At 36.0% G+C, this 25,765-nt stretch overlaps 1 protein-coding gene across 3 annotated transcripts in view; it reads left to right on the forward strand.

Moving 5' to 3' along the window:
• Window positions 1-25,765, forward strand: part of ZZZ3 (zinc finger ZZ-type containing 3) — a 58,667-nt gene that overhangs the window by 7,398 nt on the left and 25,504 nt on the right. For all 3 annotated transcript variants that reach the window (XM_065657206.1, XM_065657208.1, XM_065657207.1), the window contains exons 2-3: window positions 14,983-15,139; window positions 17,522-19,083. In XM_065657206.1, coding sequence (XP_065513278.1) covers window positions 17,573-19,083 — 1,511 coding nt within the window. In that variant the 5' untranslated portion in view covers window positions 14,983-15,139; window positions 17,522-17,572. The remainder of the gene's footprint in view (window positions 1-14,982; window positions 15,140-17,521; window positions 19,084-25,765) is intronic.

Here is a 25,765-nt window from a genome sequence, read left to right on the forward strand (position 1 = left end):
ATACTTTGTTTCAGTTAAATAAATGTGATCTCAAAGCTGTTCATGAGAATCCCATTTCTAAAAATCAATAAAGGAAGAAAGCAAACACTGTTCACTATAGTAGAATGATGTCAGGAAAGGAATTTGTTCCTTTCTTCAAATATTTTTAGTCTTCCAAGGATTTTCCTTGTATGTATCACTGCAGTACAGAGGCTTTTTTGTGGAGTATTATAAAAGGGTCACAGTATCTCATGCAGTAAGGGCACAAAGGCTTAAGTCTTAGGCAGAGACAGATGTACCTATTCCCTAAGCTCCACCTGAGGAGATGTAGCTGAGAGGAAATTGTCAAACACAACTGTCTGAAAAAGGCTGTTTTAACCTGGAGTTTGGAGAAGTGTTTCTTGCAGAGTGGACTGGGAGAATGTATAGGCAGTGACTGACTAAAAGAATTGGAGTGGGAATCTGTTAACATTGCAAGAGATGCTAGGCATTTGTTTGCCTTTGGTTTTTTCCCCTTGTTTCCAACTGTATTAAATTTCTTTGGCAACTTCAAAAACGGCATTTTATTAATCATTCTGAAGTTAGAATATATTGATATATGTTTTATCTTCCACCCACTACCTTCTTTTAATTTACTTGTGCTTTCTCTGTAACACGTCTCTGAAAGTCAGGGCATAACTAACAGTGAATTTTACTGGTTAGGTATACATGATTATATTGCTTTTGTTAGTAACTACTCTGTGTGTAAATTGTCACTTGAAAAGATTTGACAATGTTTCTGTGCATTGCAGTGCTGCCAGTTCTGTTCTTTGGGCATTTCCTCAAAAGCACGCCTTCGCAAAAAAAGGACGCTAACCAGATGTTCTCAGTTCTTTTAAATCCTCAGTCTGCCACTGTTCTGTATATTTTTAATTTATTTTGCCCTGGAATAATAGGCAAAATAGAATCCACTACAGCTTATGATTTTTTCTTTTAACTAGTTTACTGGTTTTAGCAGAATCATAGTGTTTATTGTGTCAGTTTTCTGGAAATTCTGCTATATCCAGTGCATTGTTAAAAATGCAGAAAGGCTGAAAAAATCACTCACAGTATCATTGTGGAGGCTGCAGTAATGCAATTACTTCTCATGTGTGCTTGTGTAGTTTTAAATCCATCTGTGAGGAAGTGGTTTCTAACAGAACAAAGTGTAGTTATCGCATTTCTCTTCATGGAGGTCAGCTGAGAATTTCTCTGGATCACATAATTGGGAATCCACTGATCCTTTGTTAAGAGGATTCCTAAGATACTTCAGATGGAAAAGGTTCTTCACGTAGCTGCCACCTCACAGCCACTGCTGAAAAGGACAATGGGAAACATTTACTATTGGTATGATGTCCTAGTGCAAGTAAAGCTCCTCCATTTCCTCCCCCGCCCTCCCCAAGGTGAAATGTGTCCTATTCAGATTTCTTTTCCTACTTCACGGTTCATTTAGAGACGTTTTAGATGCTAGGTCTGATCTCAGTGTAGTTCTTGACATGTAGTTTGAAGGTCTTAGTTGTTGTTGAACCAAAGAGATTTCTGCAAATCCTCGAGTATCCTCTGTATTTCATTCTCATAAATGGATTTCTTCATGGAGTACAGTTTACTGTCAGGATCATTCAAATTATCCAAGTGTGTAAATGTAAAGGAACAGATTTCTTGATGTTAAGATCTAGTCAGTCTTTTGTTGTTGTTGTTTTATGACTACCCCTCAAAAGAACCCCACACCAACAGTATAGGTAATTCATTTATTGTTAATGTTTCTGAATTTCATTTATGTCACTTGTGATCTGAAAATATCCCTGGTTAATTACAGCCCAGAAGTGGTTTTATTGGAACTTCCTATATTGCATGAAGGGTTATTTTTTTTTTCTTCTCTTGAAATTCTGAATGTAGAGAGAGAATCTTTTGCAGGGATATGGAGGTAAAGGCAGGCCAGTTAATGTCACTTTATCCAGTGTGACTCACATCTCATTGATTTTCCACTTGAGAGGTAAGTCTCGTGATCAGATGTTTGTGTCCTGCTCTTAGGGTAGAGCTCATAATTGAATTTAGTTGCAGTTAGATCAACTGCCTTTTAAAAAAACTCTCATTAGGTTGTTGTATGCCTGTATTTACTTGGCCCAAGAAATTCTCCCAAAGAAATCATCCCAAAAAGGTCCCATGAGAAACAGTAGAGCTCTGGGTAGGCTTACTGTGTAATATTCTTGGTACCATTTTCAGTTTTGATTCATGTGTCACTATAGCTTTGTTGCATGACTTGTACCAAATAATCATGTGGACATTTCTTCTCATCCTACCCGTTCTGTCAGTTGGCCTGATTTGCAGAAGTGCGTGAGTTAGAATTTAAGTTCTGTTTGCTTACCCTCCCTTAAATGTGTCCTTTGCTACCCTTGGGCTGTACTTGCGGCTTCCCTAGTTGGTCAGCTCTTGCTACTGCTTTGAAACAAAAGTTTACTTTCCTTATACTTAGAAATTAAGTTCTGTTGAAGTCTGGACAACTTTCTTTTTGACCTTCACTGACTATATTTTCCACAATGAGATGTCGAAAAGAGCCCGAGGGTTTGAATCAGTAACAAATCAGAACATAGAAGGTCTGTTGTTTGTGTTGTGGGGGTGGTTTGGGTTTCTTTGTGCCTCAGGTTCTGTCAGTAAAGACTTGCATCAACTGGATTTCAGTTAAATTTTCAATAGAATTTTAGCAGTTTTATATTCGAGTGAACAGTAAAACAGAATGAGAAGAAAGTAAAACAAATGATGCTATGACCCTTGCTTTGCAGAAGCAGACATGAAGAATGTTTCCCCCAAGGAAAAACTGCATGGGAAGAATCAGGATGATGCGCCTGAGATTTAACAGGGGAGTGGGATTGCTCCTTTTTGTAGATTAAATCACTTAACAGTAAAATGAAACCTCACCTGGGAAGTCTGGTTGCAAAATTGGAGAGAGAATGATTGAAGGCTCACCAGATTGTGAATCAACCCTGTTGGTATGGAGTGAGATGATGGTTGTTGCTTTGTTTGCTTTGTTGGAAAGATACAGGGAAAGTGGTGCCTTGGACAATGCAATAAACTAAGGAAATGGTCTTTGGAGAAACATCTAAATGGATGTAAGTAGAGCAGTGGTAGAGAAAAGAACATTGCAGTTATTAGGATGCAAAATGATGAGATCCTCATGAGAGTTACCCACTTGGGATGAAACCTTTCTAAATCAAGCCAACTACTGAAAAGAGGGTTCAGTCACTTGAAAAGGTGTTTGGCATTGTATGTCCATAACATTCATTGTCAAGGAATATGTAATCTTCAACATACACTCCTGGACTGGGATGACATACTTTCAGTTATGATTCTGCTAACTCACACATGGATTTTACAGTTTTATTTCCTTAGTAGCTGTTTAAATACATGGACATGTTCACCCTTACCACTAAGAGTGAATTTTAAAATGTTTTTGACATTCTCCTCAACTGAGCAAAGATAATCCAGACAGTATGCGTGCAGAACTCCAGAAAGAAAGTAGAGTGCACCTTAGATGACACATGATTTAAAAGGGGGATTTTCAGTCAAAATAAACAGATGTTCTAAATGTTAGAAGATTGTCAGAGTTGTTAATTTCGATCAAATACTTGCAGAGTACTAATATTTTAATAATTATTTCAGCGATTGCAGAAAAAATGCCTCTGCTCCAATAATAGTCTAGAGATAATACATATCCAATGACTCTTGATTTCACCACCATCTTGAGGCAGAGTTGTAGAAGGATCTCACAAAACTGAGTGAATGGGTCATAAAATAGAAGCAAAACCTAATTTTCAGAAATGCAAGTAACTCATGAGAATAAAATATCTTTATGCAAAAAGCCCCAACCCTGATTTAAAATCAGCTATTACTGTTCAGAAAAGTGTTCTGATAGACATTTCTGTAAAAACATCAACTTGGTTTTCACTAGCTGTCAAAAAAAGTAAATAATGTTGAGTATTATTAGAAAGTGGTTGTAATGTAAAACATTACTATTCTGTGGTAAAAATCCATGACATACATAGGTCGTGCTTTGAATATGATTATCCCACACTGATCTGTCTGCTAGACCTAGTACAGGAAAAGGCAACAAGAATAGTCAATGGTTTGGGACAGCTTCTCTGTGCGAGACAACAAGGTGATCAGCCATATAAAATATCGATTAATTCTGGGAGTGTACAGCAAAGGTATGTCCTTAGGTCTTCCATGCTGTACATGGTCACTGTATTTCAGTATTCTCTGTGTTTCTAGATACAGGGAAAGTAATTTTTAAAAGTATAGGGGGTTTATGTATTTTTTTTCTCCTGTTATCAAGAAAGGAATGTGTTTAATTGCTTATTGCCCTAGGAGAGATAATATCATTGAGTTATGAGAGCTTTGTATATTCAAGATATAGCAAAGGCTGTTTAGGGGCTCTGTTCTTACTGTATTTATTCTTCTTTATGGCTGCAGCATTATGCTGTGTGTAATACCGTTGTTCATAGCTGAATAATTTCATATTTTTATACAGAAATTTTAGATGTTCCGTAAGAGAACTGACAATCAGTTATTTTTTGATAATATTTTAAAAAAGGTTAAGCAGTTTAATGGATGGCATGTAAATTACATTTGTCAAGTTAATCCTTACTTAATACTTGATGTCAGCTCTTCAGAGGTACTAAGTGAGGAATAAGCATAGCACTTGGTTTGACATAGCACTGTTAAATTCTTTAGAATAGTTTGAAAAAATGTGCCTTAGAAGGATCATTAAGGCATTTTTAGGATATCACCTATTAAAAAAAAACCCTATGTAGAGTCTTCTGCATGATATCTTTATAAATGCACATGTACACATGACTGTCATAGTGAATTAATTGATTTCTAACTTTGTAACTGCTTTTATCGATTATTTTCAAATTCATCCTGTAAAGATTCCAGACTGTATCTGTGGCAATCTTAGAAAGCTACTGGTCAGATTGGTTTTGGTCTTGTAAGGAGTGATCAGATCTCTAACACTGGATGTTTCAGAGGGATAAAAGTCAGAAAAAAACCCCTATTTTGCATAATATTTGTATAAGTCGTTATGTAAGTCCACAGTAAATAACTTAGCTGTATAGTCTAAGCATTATCTAATTTCTTCAAATTAGAAGTTTTAAAATGTGTTGTCACTTGGTACAGCGTGTGAACAATCTGGTGTGCATTTCAGAGGCAAAGCCCATGCCTGTGGAGAGCAAGAATTTACCTGCAAGTGCAGATTTTGTACTGCTGTGATGAGTTGGCCATTTAGGAAACTGTCTGAACTCTGGCAATCTGCTCGTGTTTGCTTAGGATAGGTATGGAAACTATATAATTCACACTCTGACCCAGCTTCTGGCAGTTCCTTCCTGTTGCCTCAATCTGTGATAAAATATGCTGAAGGTAGATGGTAGCTCTCTCTTTTTCCTTTGTTCTTGTGCTTTGAGGAATTCTCTAGTGGCTGAACCCAGAACTTGAATAGCCTTTTTATGTTTCTTCAGTCCTTTTAGCTGCTGTTATAGGGTAATTACAAGGAATGGTAGAATGAGCATCTCCTTTTTATTTGGGGGAATAAATTTTAGTAAGAATTTTAGATACCATAGCCAGACACATATTTTTATAGAAAAGGTTAAATACTCTAATTGTTATTTTATTAAAATGGAGTCATAGCTTGCACTGTATTCTTGAATTGATAACTGATGAAGTCTAAAATTGGTGAAATATTACTGTAGTCATGAGTTCTTTAGTCTTGAGAGAGTGAAAGTCAAAACTGACAGAAATTACTTCAGTTTCAGAAAATTAAAATGAGAAAAGGCAAGACGCTGTTTAAAACCTTGAAGTCTCGTATGTCCTGTTAGGGTAGATAAAACTGCAAACATATACCTAGGTTACTAGTGTATCCATTTGAAACATCTATGACACTGTAGTTGAAAAGGCATGCCTTGTTTATGCAGTAGTTTTCCATCACTGATAATACCGTGGATCTTTTTTTTTTTTTTCATTCTTTGTTCCTGGAAAAAGGCAAGGTCATAAAAAGTGAAGCAGAAGGGGGAGCTCTGAGTAAACCACAAAAATTTTATTCTGCACTACAATTGAAAGCAGTAAGGAGAAAGAGTTAATGAGGAAAAAGTTTTGTAAATGGACACTAAATTAACATACAGAGGGAATTGAGCGTATAGGTGCATAGGTGGCAGATATGTTCATGTGCTTAGGCAGCAGTAGGTAAGTTCCTTTTGCTCTCTAAATGTAGTGTAACATCTCAATATCTGGAGCATGGAACATATTTAGAAAGTGCTTGATAAAGTATTCAGCAAGTGGGAAGGGATAATGGAATCAGAATGAATTTTTCACTTTGTAGGCAGTCTTTCATTTTATGCTTGAACGGTGAGCATAGTTTTGAAAGTAAATTGTCTCATGTGGGTGCAAGAAATAATAAACTTGAGTATTAAAAACCAAAACAACCCTGAAGAACAATAATAATAAAAGCAGAATAACCCAGCTATTCCTTATATCACAAAGTTGAATAAAGGAAGCAAAAAGAAAAACATATAGAGGGTAAACTGTAATTGTATTTCAGTAATGTGTTGACAGGTTAATGGTGGGTTTACACTAACAGTGTAAAAACTCGGAAATTCTTAGAAATGCATTTTAAATTTGTAACATGTGTATATGCAGCAAGTTAATAAGATACCTGTAGAAAAAACAGCTGATGCATAGTTATACCATGTGAAAAGTTTTACTCTTCTGGCTGAATCTTTCAGGATAATTAATTTGTGACTTTTAAAGATTAAAAAAGTATGAATCAGACTGGTCTGAGTTTTTACCGTGCCAAGGGCTGTAAAAACTGCAAAACTAATGAACAAGTCTGCATCTAGATGAAAAATGTAAGTGGAGCAAGCCTAAAGATCAGTGGTCACAAGAAAAGTGAAGAACTGTAGTTATGGTATGAAATCTCTGCTTAACAGGCTCAGTGTCAGTTGCAAAGCAGAACTTGGAAGGAATCTAAGAATAAATTGTTAAGATGTTGTTTGTAAGTGCTGATAATCTGCTGTTCTTTCAGGATGCCCAAGCAGTGGCAGAAAATTCTTGTCTGGCTTCAGGCATTCCTGGGGAAACAGGCTTATTCTCTCTGTAGATGATGCTGACATGCAGCTCACAGAAAAGGAACACGCTCAAAACTGCTTTGAAAGACTCTCTGCAAAGGCAAAGCTATCGTGTGGCTTAATGTAGCTAGCAGTTGTGCTGTGTATTATACCAAACAGCAAAATGAGAGAATGAAAATAAAAAATATCCTGTATGGAAGGCTGGAACAAGAAGTAGGGATGGGTTTTTTGCCACAAATCACTATTTTGAGAACTGCAACAATGTCGAAGTTCTAGAATAGAGTTATATCAGTGAATCATTTCAACAGCAGTACTATCTCAGACTGTTTCTGCAGAAAATAGGTGTTGCTCTGCTTGTTGTGCACCGGGGACTTGACTGGGTATAACAAAGTCAGTTGCACCATACAATTTAATTAACATATCAAAGTCAGTCATAACACAGTCACATGATCATTTAAAAGAGCTAAGGCTCTTAAAAATAAATGGCAGTCAAAAAGCAACATAAGGCAAGTCATTTACAGTTGGGACTAGATATTAAGGGTCTTTTCTAACCTAAATGATTCTATGATTTGATGGTAGCAGGCGGCCACAGTATTTAAATTCAAGGTTAAAGCATAGTTTGTCATATAAACTAGTCCATTACTTTCCAGAGCATGTGAGAATACATCTGTTGGGTTCCATAGTGAGTGGTGGTACAATTATACCTACAGCATCAGCTGATGTGGCAATGGATGCCTGTAATTCTGTGACCGCAAAAATGCATCTGGTGAAAAGACATAGCCGGGCCACAGCATAGCTGTGACAGATTTCATTTCTTTTGTTCATAGATGCCAAGAAAGTTCTCTATTTCCCCCCACCCAGAGTCTGTCCAGGACATGTTTTAAGCATTTACAGCCATAATTTAGATCAACCCTTTAGCTTAGGCTCTATTTGTTTACCGTTATCACTGAGTAGCATTTGAACCTCTTGGCCAACTTAGCAACCGCCCGTAAATTTAGATGGGGTGGAGCTCTCAGAAGTGTAAAGAGTTTGCAGCTTTCATCAAAGTTGGAGTCCCCTTTCTAAGGAGGATCGCAGTTTGAGCCCAGCAGTTACCTGCTATACACAGTTTGCTGGCACTCTAGGCCGTGCATGTATATATTGGAATTGGCCACACCATCCTTGAGTTTTGGAGACGGCTAGAGAGAGGAACATGAAGTTTTAAAAATGCTGTAGGTGAGTTGGGATGTCTGGCAGAACTGGGTTGCATTTAGGACTACAAAGCGCCAGCCCGTAGGATAGCAGTTTTGCTGGTCTGCTTATAGAATAATGTGCTTATTTCCTAGATTGAGTCAAAAGTATGATCAGAAGGAAAATAAGTGGTTAAAACATTTTTCATGAATGGAGATAATTGGAAAAACATCCTTCCTTCTTGTCTTTATTTTTTTTTCTTAGGGGACAGAGGGGACATTTTTGTTAAAAAATGAGAACAAACCCATTTTAATTTTGATACCACACTCAAAATATTTTACAGGAAGCACTGCATGCCTCATGCTTCCTTTTTCCAAACTCTCTGGGTTGGTACTTGCCTTAGTACCCATGTAACTACACTTCTAAGCATAACCCATCCAGAATACCTGGTTGTGTGTATGTAGTACTGCTGTATCTTGTACATCAGTGTTTGTCACTATGATAGCCTTCTGAGGCTTATGTAGCTGATGCTGTAATTTTGCCTATAAAAAGTATATTAATTGGCATGTTTCAAATGCGTGGCCGTGACTAAAAATCACCTAGGGTAAAAATATATTCTGTACGGTATTTCATGCAATGTGCACATTACGGTGTACTTTGTAGGGTAGCATGTTTGCAGTCACTGTTCTGAAAGTAAATCAGGCCGAGTAGATATTTCCAATGTAGTATTCTACAAAAATGAACAGACTGGTTTATCTTGGGGACTTTTAAGAAAGTAAAGGAGCACTGTTTATCAACTTCCGTTTCATCTGTAAGCTGCCAGCAGGGTTATTAAGTACTTCATGAGCCCTTACAATTGCAGCCTACCTGTAGGAAAAAAGTATCTTTTTGTGCTTGATATTTTCTGCATATTGCAATAATAACTTCATTAGGAAACAAGTCATAATTTTCCTGTTTATTGGTATAAAACTACATTCTAGCTATGGTTAAGAGGTTAAATACCATTGGAGTCTATTCTGCTAGAATAACGTATTGATAAATGGTTACTGTAATCAAGTTAGTGTAATTAATTTTATGAGCTTTTCAAGGACCTGTGTAATTTAATGTATCTTAAAGATGTTAGTAGCATGTTTTGGTAATCCTGCACAGGATATGTTCCTTGGATAACAGCAAAGCTATTTAGCAGCTGAATGCTTTCACATGAAAAGCATATTATAGTTTAGAAAGGGACTTTCACCTAGGATGATGTAGTGGAGTGGGCAGGTGGGGTGAGATGGCCAGTAAGTGAGGATAAGTGTGTTTTTGTGAAGTGGGACATGAAAGTTATCTGTGTAGTCTGGTTTTAGTTGTCTGGGTAAGTTAGTTGTATCAGACAACAGTTACTTTATTGACTGCCTATTTTTTATTCATGTAAAATGCAATTTGTATTAAACGATGTCACAGTAATTGAACCTTTTTTGGATTTTTCTAGTATGTTAAGATGATGCAGTACTAGGGGGTGTGCTGAAGTGTGGAATGTAGTTTATTGTTCCCAGGGCTTTGCTACCACGTTACAAAGTTCACATCTTCACCTTGGGTTCTGGCCACATGATCCCACTCTTGTGCTGCAGCACACTGTCCTTTAATATGACCCACAGGAAAAATTTATCCATCTGGACTCTTCTGAAAAGAAAAAAGAAAAGGTGATATTTTCATCTCAGACCTGTTTGTAGATTCACTTTGTAGTATAGTTCCACAAATATTTGTGTTGACAGAGTTGTCAGAAGTATTTGTGACAGATAATTGGAATCAGTGCTGTGGTGATGTGTACAGATAGATTAGTTGTGACTAGGTAAGATCCCAGCTTCTGCCTGTCTGCTTCTTCCAGTTATTCCAAGTTCCGGTTTCTGTGATCTTTCTGTTTTCTAGCAGTTCTTCAGGATTTCCAGTCTCTCTTTCTCCAGTCATCACTTTACTGATGTAGCTGCCCTCCCTACCTACCCATTCATGTTTATCATTCCCCATAGCCTGTCTTCATCGCAGCTCCACCAGGACTTTTGTTCTCAGGCAGATGCTTCTCTCTGCCAAATTCCAATTTCTTACTCCAAAACATGGAGGTAGAAAAAGTCAGGTGTGTCTTAATCAGTAAGAGGGTTTAAAAAAAATTTCCATATTTGTGCACAGAAATGACTAATTATTTTGGCTGAGAATTGAGGGGAGAGGCAGCAGGGTGGGAATATTAGTCTGAGGCAGATGCTTCAGTGTGTGATTTAAGCACAAACTGTAATTTTGCCTATATTTAAGAAACTGAAATCAGTTCAGAGTTTGTCTGTAAGGAGAAAAAATTTGGTAGAGTGGTTACTTTATTCAAGAGTTATGCTGTACAGTTACATTTGTGTAATTCATATTTAGTTTTATATGAAGTAACTTTGCAACCTTGGAATGTTTGCCTGGAAAAGGGGTGATGCCTCTATCATACCCAGCCTCCCAATAAATTTCCTCATGTAGGTAGCTCAGAAGAATGAGGAATATCAGTGCAGTCAGCTGTTCTGATAACCTGCTGCTGACTGGAAGGGATACAAAGGAACAGATGTGCATTGCTGGTCATTGTTGTATAACTTGCTCGTTTGACCTTTTTCTTTATTTTGAGGTTTTAGAGAAAGAGGCGTCAATGTAAGACAATGATGGAGAGGAAGAGGTTAAGCTTTTGTTTGTTTTCATGCATGCTATTGTTTAAGTGCCAGATTCAGCTTATGGGTTTACTTGTCCATTACTCTCCCCACCTCACCCCCCCGCCCCCCCAAAAAAAAAAAACCTAGATATTTTTTTTTCCCCATAAAAAGATTCTTTCAATGTTGTCGGGTTGGTTTTTTTTTTTCCTTTTGTGTAAGAATAGGTTTGTCTGGCCTGGTGAACCCATCTCTTAAGGAAGAAGATTAGCATATTGAACTATCTGTTCTGGTTCTTTGCAGTTTTACTTTTTTGATAAAGTATGTCTGTGCTCGTTTGGACAGCTACGTTTTTTTAATAACGGTTTATAATTTTTTTTCTGCTCTTCTGTTTATTTTATTTGTTTTCTTTATTTTCTTTATTTAATCTTGCTATCCTTATATATAAAATAAATATAAGTAGTACCATTCTGACAAACTGTATTTTGACCGTATGTAATATAATCTTACTGTGTCAGAGATGGCTGAAATCTCAGAGTCATTCCAGACCAGAGAGCCTCATAACTTTTATTTATTTTTACTTCTGTTACATTTAAACTTTAATTATAGCTTTAAGCTATTATTGTTATATATTATCTCAAGTAAGATCTTTGTAATGTCTTTTGGTGGAGATTATTTCTATCATTTGAAAGTATTGCTTATTTTGATGTAGTGTCAGAAAAATATAATGCCTTCTCCAGAAAAGTAATTTCTTGCTAATGTAGTTATGCTAAGCTTGGTAGGTGTGGGAAGAGATGCTGGCATACTCTAGATGTGATAGACTGGTGAATATAATTTGTGAAATGGAATTCATCCCTAATTTAGTAATGCCACTTTACTAGGAAGTGATATAGAATCATATGCTTTATATGTGGAGATAAACCAAAGTCCCACTAATCTAATGGCTGTGCAGGTTCTCATCTGTTCAAAGATGCTAATCTTTTTGTCTTGGGCATATACTTCTGTAAGGGATTAGAGTCTGTTGACATAAATAGCTTCTGCAGTCTTCATTTTATACAATAAGCTTTCGATTTTAAAAAAATGTTTTAAATAACGTACGACTGCTCTGCAGAGAATTTAAGAATTGCTATTTTATACTACAGAGATACACCAGTTTTATTTATTAGTTTAAGTCATCTATGAATATTATTTTCTCTTGAGATACACACTTAAGCAGTACTATGCATGCATAAAATGTATAAAGTCTAACTGTTTTTTTTCTTTTCTGTGTCACTGAAATAATGTGGCCTGGAGTGTATAGCTGATCAGAAGAAAGATAATGGTGTAATGATCAAGGGTGTCTCTAGGCAATCATAGAATGTCACGAGTTGAAAGGGACCCACAAGGATCATCAAGTCCAGAACACAAAAGCTTGATCAAGATACATTTGGTGTAAATGTGGAAAATGTAAAACCAGAAGATGTAATTTCACCACTCCCTGCTTCCCCCAAGGGCCATAGCATGAAGCATATGCAGGGACCTGCTAATGATTAAAGATTGCATACATGCGTGCTTAGTATATGGATGCAGTAATTGGTTAAAAATTTATGACGTGCGTATAATAGAAAGTAATGACAAACAGGAGATAAATGAAAAATGTTACTCGTTTTCTTTTTTAAACCACTTTAACATAGAAGGCTGAGTTACAGATACAGGGTCAGGTCAAACTCAGGTTTTGTCAACTCTGATTGAGTCTTGGCAGAAGTGGAATTTAGAAAGAGGCTTGAGAAAAGCCAGTTTTGGCCATTGGTTCTGTATCTGCACTGAGGTAGACCAGTAGCAAGTTTGTTCCTAGTGGACTGATGTTTCCTAGCATGTAAACAGTGGCTCAGAGTGGTTTCTGAGAGATTCTGAAAGAAACAGATGTTTATAGGTTCAGAAATACGGCCAACTTTGCTATATTCTTATATAAAAGTCAGTTATTTTAATAGAGTTATAGTAAGTGCATCGTAAGAGCAGTCTAGAAAATGATTAGGTAAATGGAAGCAGGACTTCAAAATTAAATAAATAGTTTGGGATGAGATATAGAATAATTGAGTGTACATTGTCTCAAACTACTAAATTATGCACAGTCAATATGTGCTCTCAAATCATACCATATTTTTGTCATTGATATAGATTTGGTTTGATGTGTTTTCTTTCCCAGAAAACATTCTGCTTTTCAGTATTAGAAAGATGTGTGTAGAAATGTGTTTCTTCTGAAGTGTTACAAGTTGAAAAAGATAATGTAAAATCTGACACAGACTTTTCAAAGAATAAAATACAATGCTTTAAGAAAGGAATATATGTTAAGGACTCCCAAGTTCTGATGACAGAAATAAGTATGATCAAAGAGTCTTATGACTGAAATAAAACATGCTGCAATATTCCTTTCAGCCAGAGGCAGGCAAGGTCCAACAGATCTAGAGCAGAATGAAAATGAAATAGGAGAGGCCAATTATATATGTGTCACATTTGCTCTTGTAAATGGTAACTACACCAATAACAGATGTTGTTTCTGAAGTAATTTTGGGATTTACTGCAGTACGGGACTAGAGAGTGCTTCTGCTATCAGGTATCCACACTTGCGATATCTGAACCCTGCAGAAAGTTTTAATCTTTACCACTGTGCAGTATTATCATTGAACATGAATGGAAACCGATTAATAGATGAGACTCAGAAGAACAGGAGGAGAACAGGTTCATTCTCTTCATGTTAGATGATGGTATGTTATACTCGAGATGAATGAACTATTCTGTTTTCTAGGGTGGAGTTGTTGTGGAAGGCTGTAGCTGTTGTCCCTTGCCGCCTTATTTTCCCATTCTTACTTTGTCTTTTATTATGACAGTTCTGTGCTGTTTGTTAAATTAAGAAATTACACTGAATAATTGAAGTCTAATTTGATTTAGTTATAAATATAATAGAATTTGTGATACTTCATTGTAGAAATAGCTTTCATTATTGATTTTCACTGTAACTAGACATAAACTCTTCTTGTCTTATTTGACTCAGTTTATATTTTGAATTTTCAACTTAACAGCAAATTTGTTTTCTGCTATTACAGTATGAAATCATAAGTAGGTTGAAAGTAAAGAGGACAATTTCCAAATGCTTTAGATGTATAGAATCTAAACATCACACTGTAGAAAGAAAAATGTTGAGAAACCTGTCAGTTTGTGTTTTGCATCATGAAGTTTCTGAATTGTGATTATAAAAATAAGTTTGCTTTTATGAAGTCAACAGAATATGAAGAAAGAGTCAGTAATCACTATTCTATAGTGATTTATGGTGCCTCCATAGTACTGGATGTTCTTAAATGCGATTCTTGGTATGTTTTTTCACGTAATACCTGTTGGGCATTGGCGCTGATGCCCAAACTCTGGAGACAACTGAAAGCATTATGTGGCTTTTGGATCCATAGATTTGTTTCTGTCTTTCAATATCAAAATTGGTTTACTTCCACTATAAACAATCTAGTATACATTGTTTTTCTTGGGTGAAGAATAGGTTTAATGTGAACTCTGGAAAGCATTCCGTTCCTCTTGTGTAGATAAAGGTTATTCAGTGATTTGGAACCAATGTAAGTTTTGAGTTCTGCTCAGTTGATTAAATAGAAGAAATAATTGTTTTTCACTGTGTATCTAATTATAAAATGTATTTGACCATGCATTTAATAATTTGTTAGTTGTAGTAATATCTTTCACTACTTGATATCTTGCATCCCTTCAAATATTTTCTGAGGTTGGAACACCCTAACACAGGAGACTCTGTTGTGAATTCGTTTGCTTGCACATCTTTAGCGTGATACAGTGAATCACTTAAATATAACCAAGAAAGGTGTTTTATATTTGAAACCTAAATTAGCATTGCTCATTCTTAATTACCTTATAGCATAGCGTTCTTTATGTAGGACACTTCTAAAACTGATAATTGCTTCTTTAAAAAGCTGTTACTCTTTGTATGTCCTGTTGCATTCTCTTAATTTTTAGTGAAATAATTTAACTGTTTTATTGATACTTTGTCTTTTTCTCAACAGTTTTCAGAATCTTGTTAATGTGATGGCATAAACTGGTAAAAAGGCATTTGGATTACATCATGGATATCAGCAATTGTGATTGATATTATTTGAGTGATGCAGTGAGAGTCTGCTGTATGAAATGTCAGAAGTTAATATTTCTTCTAGTCTTGCAATGGTAAGTGTTTTACCTTTTGTACTAAGTAAATAATAATTTCTTAACCTGTTATGTACGGTGTATTTCATTAGAAAGTAACATACCAGCAAATCAGTAAAGATTTCTGTCTTAGCTATTACGTCTAATCTCTGTCAAGTTCAGCATTAATTACTCACCTAAGTGTACATTGGAATTTGGTTTAATTTATTCTGTTGTAATCCATTTGAAATGACAGTTACTCATCCTTAACTTGTGCTAGCCTTAAGTAGAACCACCTAGGCAAAATAGAATATCTAAATGACCCTGGTTTTCATATTTGGGTTCAACTCCAAATGAGATCACTCTTCAGAAGGTATTGAGCTTGTGTTAAAAAGGGGAAAATAGAAAGGCAAGTTTATCCATTTCAAAAATAGGTATAAACAACCATTATAGACAACACATATTAATAGTTACATGTGGTTTTTTTTCCTCTCTTCAACTGAACTACTGATGTTTTGCCCATTTGCTGTTTGTCATATTATTTCTATTTTCTCTTAAGACAGAGTTCATTGGACACCTCATGCTTTGTCTTGCATCATTACTTTTAAATGGACAGAATGGAAGTCAGTACGATAGCAGCTCTTTACCTGTATCTGCAGGAGTACAAGCAGTGCACCTTGCGAGGCAGGCCTGTCAGGCAGTGGGAACAGCTAACAAGCACGAGGGTTGTATCAGCACAACTACTATGTGGTTTTGAGAACATTAGAAACTTCCACTTTCTAATTGCATTTTCTTCATTACACAAAATGATGTGCTGTATCTAGAGGTATACCAAGCAAGTGTTACTTCCATTAAGAAGTGCTTACTTGCATTATGAATACCTAAACAGACAATATAGTAATTACTGTTGTCAGAGAGAATTGTATTGCCTGAGAGGTGCACTGGTCTTGTCCTGTTCTCTCTTTGATACTCTAGGAGCATCTGACACCTAAATAGTGAACTTGCGAGAATTTATGCTCTTTTCCCCCCATCTCCTTTCTTGACACCTATTGAAACATTTTTCCTCCATTTGTCATTTTCAGCCTTTCTAAACAACATGTAAAAGGTTTGATTCCATATTTAAAATTTTAAGTCTTCACATCATATGTCAGTTGAACAGGTTTGTAAAATCTGGAATTTGGGTAGGTGGAAAAAGGAAGGTATGCCATTATGTACAAATGTGAATCTATTCATTATCGTGGATATTATGATAGGTATATGGTGATATGCAGTTTGACACATTGAATTTTTAAAGATGAAATGAATAGAAGGATAAGACTGAACTGATTTATATTTAAGATGTTATTTTGAGATTGGGCAAGTCAAGTACTCCTACATTTCACCCTGAAGTCTGAAATACAGACACTCTCAAGCTGGATGTTTTAAACTTAGCTTTGAGTCTGAATTTACTTGAATCTGATGGAGGTGACGATTCATCTCACCAACTGTAGGAAAAATTTAAAAATGGAGAAGGGAGGGGAAGCAGCCTTCTAGTACCTCAGAGGAGATTACTGAGAAGACAGAGCCAGGCTTTTTGTTGATGTAAATGGTGCAAAATTGGAGAGGACCCACCTGGGTATAAGAGAAAGTATTTTCACTATAGGGGCAATTAAAACAGGTTGCTCGGAGAAGTTGTGGAATATCTGTACTTGGAGGTTTTCAAGACCCAGTTGGACCATGTCCTGTGTAGCTAAATCTGAATTTAGTCTTGATGTTCAATTGACCAGGACTAGAGGTTGGACTAGATTGCCTCCCAAAGTCCTTTTCGACTTGAATGATTTTATGTTTCTGATTCAAACCTTTTGCTTTAGTTCATTTTTAGTATTAATGACTGTAACTACTTTTTACTGCTGTGTTGGTTTTTTTTTTCCCCCAATCCCGTTAAATTAGAATTGCAATTGTGTTTTGCTATTTGTGAGCTATTTGGTTTTGTTTTAAGCAGCAAGAGAGCAAGCAAATACAATTTTGATGGTTTCCTTCTTAGCATGCGAAACCATGTGACTGGAAACTGTGGGATGTTAAGAATGTGAATTGATACCTCAGTTGACCAGACAAACTTAAATAATAATACCAATACATTATATCATATGTACAATACATAAAAATAGTGTATTTTAGTAACTGGAGGCTAAGTGGAACATTCCAGCCTTACATAAGGCAGAAATATGAACATTCACAGACAAGCCAGAGCAACCGCAGATACCAGGTCAGCTACTTTGTAGCTTTGCCCTAATTTATTGGCACAGAAAGAGTGATATTATTACATTGCACAGGCATGTTCAGTTTTGCATTAGGTACATTTGTGACAATATATTTTTCAGATTTGCTGTGGCTGTAGGTGTTTTTAAAATATTTTTTGACTGTTTTTTTTACATTTTTTTGAAGGTTTCCCAATGAGAGGATCATGATGAACATACTTTAGGGACTTGCCATAGTATGGCTGCTTCTCGATCTACTCGTGTTACAAGATCTACAGTGGGTTTAAATGGTTTGGATGAAAACTTTTGTGGTAGAACATTAAGAAACCGTAGTATTGCTCATCCAGAGGAAGTTTCACCCCATCCTCAAATACGATCAAGGTCACCAAAGAAGAGGCCAGAGTCTGTGCAAACTCAGAAGGGAAGTAACGGTGGAAGAACTACTGATTTGAAACAACAGAGTGCTCGGGAGTCATGGGTGAGCCCTAGAAAGAGAGGGCTGTCTACTTCAGAAAAAGATAATGTTGATAAACAAACTGTGGAAAATTGTGAAAAAAAACAAACAGAACCCGTTTCACCAGTTTTGAAAAGATTTAAGCGCTGTCTACGTTCAGAGGCACCCAACAGTTCAGAAGAAGACTTGCCTACTAAAACAGAGAAGGAGTCATTGGAGCATAAAAGCTTAGTGTCGGACAATGATGCAGTCTCCACAGGGACTAAGCGAGCTTGTCGATGTCTTATATTGGATGATTGTGACAAAAGGGAAGTTAAAAAGGTGAATGTCTGTGCAGAAGGATTTAATAATTCTGCAATAGTTGACGAGATTGCAGGCTATCAGACTGTCAATGGAGTTGGTGAGAGAGACTCAAATTCTCTTAACTGTGATGACTGTCAGCTTGATGGGAACACTAAGCAAAACAGTGCTGGTTCCTGTATGCCCAAGGACAAAACAGTAGCAGAAAATGGAAACTCATTTGCCCATTCTTCGTTGTTGCTTAATAGCAGCAAGGAGGACAGTGTTGTAGACCATTATGTGCCTTGCACAAACTCTCAAGAACAGGTAAAGTTAGAGGACCACAAAATAATAAATGACTGCTTGCCTGAGGAGCATGCTCATCAGGCAGATGAGCCAGCTGCAGGGTCCTTTTCTGAAATCCAGTCGTCTTTGTTAAGGGATTCAGAGGAGGAGGTAGATGTTGTAGGAGATAGTAGTGCCTCTAAGGAACAGTGTGCTGAAAACACCAATAGCAACCTGAATACTCATCATGACAGTGCATCAATCTCAGGTGAACCTGAACCACCTTCATCAGTGCTGGACTGTGTGTCAACACAAGTGACGTCTGTGTCGGAACTTCAAGAACACAGATACACATTGAGAACTTCACCACGAAGGGCTGCCCCTGCCAGAAGTAGCCCTACTAAAAATAACTCTCCTTGTAGAGAAAACGGACAGGTTGAGGAAAATAATCTTAGTCCCACTGAAAAGAATGTACCTGTAGGTATTAATAATATCAATGGATCTCCCCAAAAGTCTGAAGAAATTAAACAGAATGAAAAAGAGAGAAATTGTAATATGGGAGATCATGGGAGTGACGGACTAAGAAAGCCGCTTTCTGAGGGTAGGCTCGTTGCTGGATATGTACCATCTGCCAAAGAGAGTGCCAACATCCACACTGCAGAGGATGATGAGGAAGAGCCTGATGTGTATTACTTTGAATCAGATCATGTGGCATTGAAACACAACAAAGAGTATGTGTAACTATGGTAACCATGAATTCTGCTTTTGTTTCTTACCAAAAATATATAAATTAATACATATTTAAAGTACTTTCACAAAATTTTAAGTGTTTTATAATTTTCATACTCTTCAGTCTTCATTTTTCTTCCTTGTTTCTACCTCAAGCAAAATTAAACTCTATTTAATATGCAGTATGGTACAGCAATGTGGTTTATACTTTTCTAGCAATATGAATTCTTTAGCCAGAAATTGTTGGTGTGTTGCCTTTTTTTTTTTTTAACACATCTGTTATCTCTTTTCTCTAAAAAACTAGCTGGAAACAAAACTAAAGGAATTACAACCCTTAATTGGAGTTCAGTTATTTATCAGCATATCCAGTAGGCACAGCACATGCAGCTTATGAAATTATCATTCTGTTGTATGTAGATATTTAAGGTTAGATACCTTTTTTCAGAGTGTCATGGGAAAGACTTAACCATTATTGTGTTAAGGAAGTTAAATTGATCAAGTGCGGTGATCTGAGAACTTTCTACAGAGTAAATTATTTCTACATCGCTGTTTATATTCATTAAATGTAAATATATATAGCTTCTAAGTATTATTAGAATAGAACACTAACTCGTTTTTATATTTATCATCTGAATGTAAGTAGAACTGTGGTAATGACGTATTTGTGGTAACTGAAAGAGATTCTTGAAACAAAAGGGCAATTTTCTCGGTGAAGAAAGTTTACATTGAGAAAATTTGTCTTCAGGTGATAGATCAGGCCACAGTTTTTATGGCACAGTCTTTGTATTGCTGTTTTGACTTGCTGTGTTTTGCTGTTTAGTAGATGTTCTACCTTTTGTTGTGAGTACTGAAAGGCCAAATGCAGACGATCTTCAGTTGACTTCATATGAAGAGTTAAACCACTGCTAGTAGTTTCTGTAAATAATCACAGCATGATTATTATGAATGTGGGGCACAAGGCACATATGATTGTTTAGTCCAGCAGAAGTTTGACTGGGTTTTTTGGTATTAGAATTGCATTATTTTTATAGTGAAATTTTGTTCAATATCGGATATGAATAAATTCTTTTAATTGGAGAAAATTGTAAATTAGAGCATGGTTCAGACAATCTATGATTTCAAAATATGGTTCAGATTGGCAGCCTGTTTATGAGAGCTCGTTGGGAAGCTTTTGAAATCGTGACTGGGATTTGGTAGCCTGCTACTAACTGGCCTGAATGGAGAATTCCAAAAGAAATCGCTGTTATTGTTATCCTATCTTATATTTTACTGATTTTTGGTGGCAACAAAAGTCTAAGCTAGAATTCACTTCTAGATGAACAAAGAAAAAATTCTACTTTTCAAAAGGGATGAATGCTACTGAAGGTAGTGTTAGCTGGATTTTTTTTCCCTTTTAAAAAAATGATGGAAAATTATGGGCAGTCTTTTGTTGTTGTTGATGGTATTTGCGAGAAAGTAAACCTAGTATTCTGATGGTTCCTCCTGGTTATAAGATCCTTCTAAAGAACATAGATTTATGTTCTGGTATTTGAGTGCCATTGTCCTTTATCCAGACTTCACAGTTCAAGAGTTTAATGCAGTGTGCTACATCCTTTTTCAATGTTAAGTATACCAAAGTTCATTAGAGGATACTCCTAATTCATGTATTACAGTTTTTCAATAATGTCTTAATTATACCTTTGGTTCATCTCATTTGGTGCTCATTTTCTAAAATGTTAAATTAAAAAAAGAAAAAGAAGAATTTTAGCAGAAATGTTTTCCCTGATTATTCAGATGCAAATACTTCCAGGGTTTCCATGCTCTCAGGTGAAGGCTTTTCTCTTTGCCTGTGATATTTCTGGCTAAGCAAAGTATGCTGGTCTTCTGCTTATCACATGTTCAAATGGTTCACAGCTTTGTTTTTCTGTCCTTCATCAGTTTGTGATTAAACTTGTCTTTATGGATGATTTTTTTTCTCTGGTTTATATTTCTATTCTCTTTTATAAGCAAATTCTGAGAGACATTGTCATGGCTAGGTTGAGGAGGCAGATTTCTCCAAGGCATTAATATCTTCTTTGGATGTTACACAGCGTAAAAAAGAAGCAATATTCCTCTGTAGTAGAAGCAATTTGATATGTTTGTAAACTTGCTTTATTTCTTGTTATATTACATAGTTTGATGACGTACACATTCACACAGCTGTTGATAAGACTTGCTATAAGAAAAATAACGAAACATATATTATGGTATTTTTGTATGAATTTTGTTGCTTTTTGAATGTTGTCATGTTTAACCAACATTCACATATTAATATATCTGGGAAAACTGTGTGATATAATAATAAAAATAATCATCACAGAAAGCAAATTAGGGAATATTATTCAGAGAGAAGGCTGAAATGACTGATGTTCCACAACCTCTTTAATAAAATAGATCCCTCCTACAAAGACAGATCAGAGGTCTCTGAACAGAAATTTTATTGCAACGTAGACATTCATATAGATAATAATAGACTGATCTGGGGGATTGTATAATTGTAAAATACTGTTAATGTTAGTTTTTCTGTTTTTACGCACACACTTTGAATTTTTGTGTATTATGATTGTTTAAAAAATACGGTTCGATGCATATTTGAGAATTTTGCGTATATGCTCTAGCTCAGAAGTCTTTGCATTTTCTCTTGAGATGTTTTCATCAAAACTGAACTTGCTGATTTAAAAGTTTTTACACTGCTTAATTTTATATGCTGTGCTTAGTGTTTTGCATATGTCTTTCCTCAGGAGTTTCTTGTATCTCTTTGCTGTATCTTTTTATAGTTTAATTCTTTCTTACAGTGCAGTAGCTTACTTTAATTTTCTGTCTTATGCAATATTTTATTCTCAGTACATTTTCCCCCCTTTGCCCAGTGTTTCATTTAGTGCCCCCCTCCCCCCCCTTTTTTTTTCTTCTTCCTCTCTACTTACTCTCGTTGGAGATTTGCAATATTTAGCAGGTATTAGGTTGCACAAGGGAAGATTTTTGTTTATCACTTTGCTCTGAGTTCTAGATGAAAATGTAATTGAGGAATTGAGTTTTCATGTGCATATAATGCATTATATGGTGTATTTCTAGGATCCTGTAAATTGTGGTTAGCTTTAGAGGGACCATTTAGGGCTGTAGGTGAGCCCACTGAAATACATGAATTATGCATGAGCACTTTCCTACAGGCATTCAATTGCAGGAGTTAGAACCTTGTGTTTATTCAGTAAATAAATATTTTCATATACCTTTGGTTTCATTTATTACTTTATAATATATAAAATCATAATAGCTGTACTGATATTTAAATCGAAGACAGATGAAAATGAAATATTTTAATGCATCTCTTAAAACCTAATCTTGTGAATTCTCACCTACTATGGATTGTATTGTTGCAGAGACCTTGGCAAGACAGGGGACCATGTAGTATCATACAAGAAGATTTAATATTTAATTGACAATTCATACTAATACTGTTAATGTCTTCAGATGCACTTTCAATATTATATGAATGTGAGAAAGAAAAGAAGCATCTGCTGCATTTCCTGTGGTTCAGGTTTTGTATTTTATTCAGTCACCAATGTTTCTGCTTAATGAATCAGATTAAAACAGTTGTCTGTAGAAGTTCATCTTACTGCACTTGACTTTGGTTTTTAATGTTTCATCTTAAGGAATAAAGGGAATTGGTATAAATCAAGTAAATCAAGTTACTTTCTATAGTAGCAGTTTTAATCCGTACTGGGGTCAAGAATGTTACAAGACAGCAACTATTTTGTAAGCAACAAAACCGGGACAGCACCTCTGAGTACTTTATAGAATATATCATCAACTTAGAAGAACTGATATATACATTTTTAGTGTTGAAGCATAATAGAAATTAGTCATTTTGAAAAAGGTGCACATATGCCACATGTATGAGATTACAATGTGTTTTAGTTCATCCTTTGTTCCACGAAAGAGTGGTGTGGCATATAGTGATATTTTTCTTAAACTGCCGATTAATGTAAAACTTAAACATATGAAAAATTGGTACTTTTTTCAGAGTAGTTTCTACTGTCTGGTAGATAGGTCTGTGGTGTTAGTAAGTAACAAAAAATTAAATTGGCTTTAATTAGAGATGTCGAAGTTGAATGCTGCAACTAGTTCATCTGCAAAATAGAAATATAATGGAAATCAATTAGAAACTTCTCATATGAGTTTCTGATCGACTGTAGTTTGGTATTGCAGGTACCTGGGATATTAAGACATTGTAATAGTGTAATGTGCATATGACCACATTTTTAATGAAATCCTGATTCTATTGTACACAAGCTTAAAATATTAAGTATTTTGAGAATGGTTTGGTGCCAGAACTATTATTGTATCATGTTTTAGAAGATCATTTCTATTTATAAATACTTATCAATGGAAAAGTTGTAAGTGATGAAAAATTATTGCAAGATTAAATATTAAGGTTTAGTTAAGAGTATTTTTGTAATCATAGAATCGTGTCCTATAATTACATAAACTATAAACACTAAATAATAGAGTTCTTAATTTGCAAGAGATAATGCCTCGTGCACGTGCTGCGTCTGCTTTTCTCTCTCTAGTAACAGGACGCTAGGAGCCATTAAACGTCAAGTACATTTGTCAAATTCATTTTTCTTCATCTGAACGAAGCACAGCAAAATACTAGTGAACAGCACTATCAAATGCAGTATAATCCTCATTTAAAGAATGCATCCTGTGGAAAACAAAGCTTGATTTCTTTCGCATTTGTATCCTTTGCTCCTTGCATTCTTTTCTCTCCTGATTTGCTTGATACCTGCTTTTCTTTTCTGCCTGCGCTCTCACCTCCACGAGTCCTGTGTGGCAGCATCTGTCAGCTCTGCAGCCCAGAGCTGCTTGCCCGCGGGTGGATGTGTCTGCTGGTGGATTGGCCAGGGAATGTTGGCAGTACCAGTTGATTCTGCTTGCCTTGCTCTTGTGGAGACAGTAGCGTTATGGTCTCTCCCCCTTCCCAAACTGCCGGTTTTTAGAGAACATACAGGAACTCAACTTGTCTTTCCAACTTCTCTGATCAACGTGGATCAAAAATCATGGGAGAAAAATGCACAAATTAAAAGAAATGAACCCAAAGTTACTATTTTAATACAGGAAAAGGTAGAAACTTTTTTGCCACCTGTTCTTTTAGAAATGCTTACCATTTCTAAAGAACCACATGAGTAAAGTCATCGAAACTGGAAAATTAAATATTAGTAAATAAATGATTTTGAGGTGTAGGAAATTCAAACTATCCAGTGCTGTAGGAAATTAATGGTCCTGAATTTAAAAAAGAGAGAGAAGCCCAAGAAAAGACAGGGTAGTAACATACTCACCCAGCACAGCTGTGTGGAGAGTGAGGCTCTGGCTGTGTTTTTGGCCATGCACACAAGGGACACTTAACAAAAGCAGAAGTGATGAAGTGTGATCATACCAGGAATATCAATGTAATGTATGTCTGGTGAGACCAGGAATACATTATATTAGTGTATTTTCCTACTTGGTGGGGAGTATTTGTCTGAGTATTTTGCTAAAATATTGGTAAGCATATTGATGCCACCAAGAAAAGCAGCACACAGTGACTGGCGTTTGCTGTGAGAATGCGGGTATCTTTTCAATTTTAACTAACCCCACTTGAACTGGTAACTCCATTACCAGACTTAAGTATTTGTTGTGGTCTTCTGTGCTGTGAAGTTTTTACAGCATCTCCATCACGAACTGCAAAACTGACTGGCGGTATCTTTTAGAAAGGACTTGTACGAGCAGTATGTGTTCGTGCTTGGTTTAGTCTCAGCAATAAGTTCTAATCAAGATAAGTGTTTCTTTGGTACTAGGGAGTACTTACGCTGTTTTGAGAGGAGGAAAGATCCTACTTTTTTATTTCATTTAAATTTTGTTCTTGGTAGGAAGAGCCAGCTGATTTTTAGTTTTTCATTATTGCACATCTTTCTTTTGCTTTGCATAACTTAAGGTGAAGATGTGCTGTTGTTTTGTATAGCAACCTTTGAAAGTTTTACGCTTCCTAAACCAAGGACCATCTGTGTTTGTCCATGGTTTATTATCCTAGTGAATACTAATAAAAATATACCTTTTATTAATTTTCTTCCTTATTTCTAACTTCATCTTTTTTACCCCCCCAAAAAAAGATTGAGTGAATAATTCTTTGTGTTGCTGTTAGAACATTCAGCTTCTGATGATTGCATATCATGGTCTTGTAATCCAACTACAGTCTCGAGATATTACTGTAACAGAATACTTGAGGGAATATATTCATTTGTTCCTACAGCAAGAATCTATACCTGAATAATTACGGAGTTTTTTCCATGGATTTTAGTGAAAACCTGTGTAAAGTAGCATAGAGTTCATTGAAGGAGTTCGGTAGTTGGTGTTGCCGGTTTTCTCATATTATTTTCTTCACAGGATTTATTTCTGTGCAGTCGGGTCAGATTCACGGTAACATGGGTTACCCCCTTCTGAATGGTTGCTTTCCCCAGCACCTTTCCAGAGAATAATATCTAAGTGGAGATACTGGAGGAATCTGTATGGTATTTTGTCTCAGCAAAGGATTTGGCACTGTTCTCATTAGAGATTATGAGAAGCAGGGAGAAGGAGTTGGGGGTGTGTTGTCGGTCTGTCTTTCTGTGCCTCTTGTGAGGAAAACTATTT

This window comes from Caloenas nicobarica, chromosome Z (assembly GCF_036013445.1).
Source record: "Caloenas nicobarica isolate bCalNic1 chromosome Z, bCalNic1.hap1, whole genome shotgun sequence".
Lineage (NCBI taxonomy): Eukaryota > Metazoa > Chordata > Aves > Columbiformes > Columbidae > Caloenas > Caloenas nicobarica.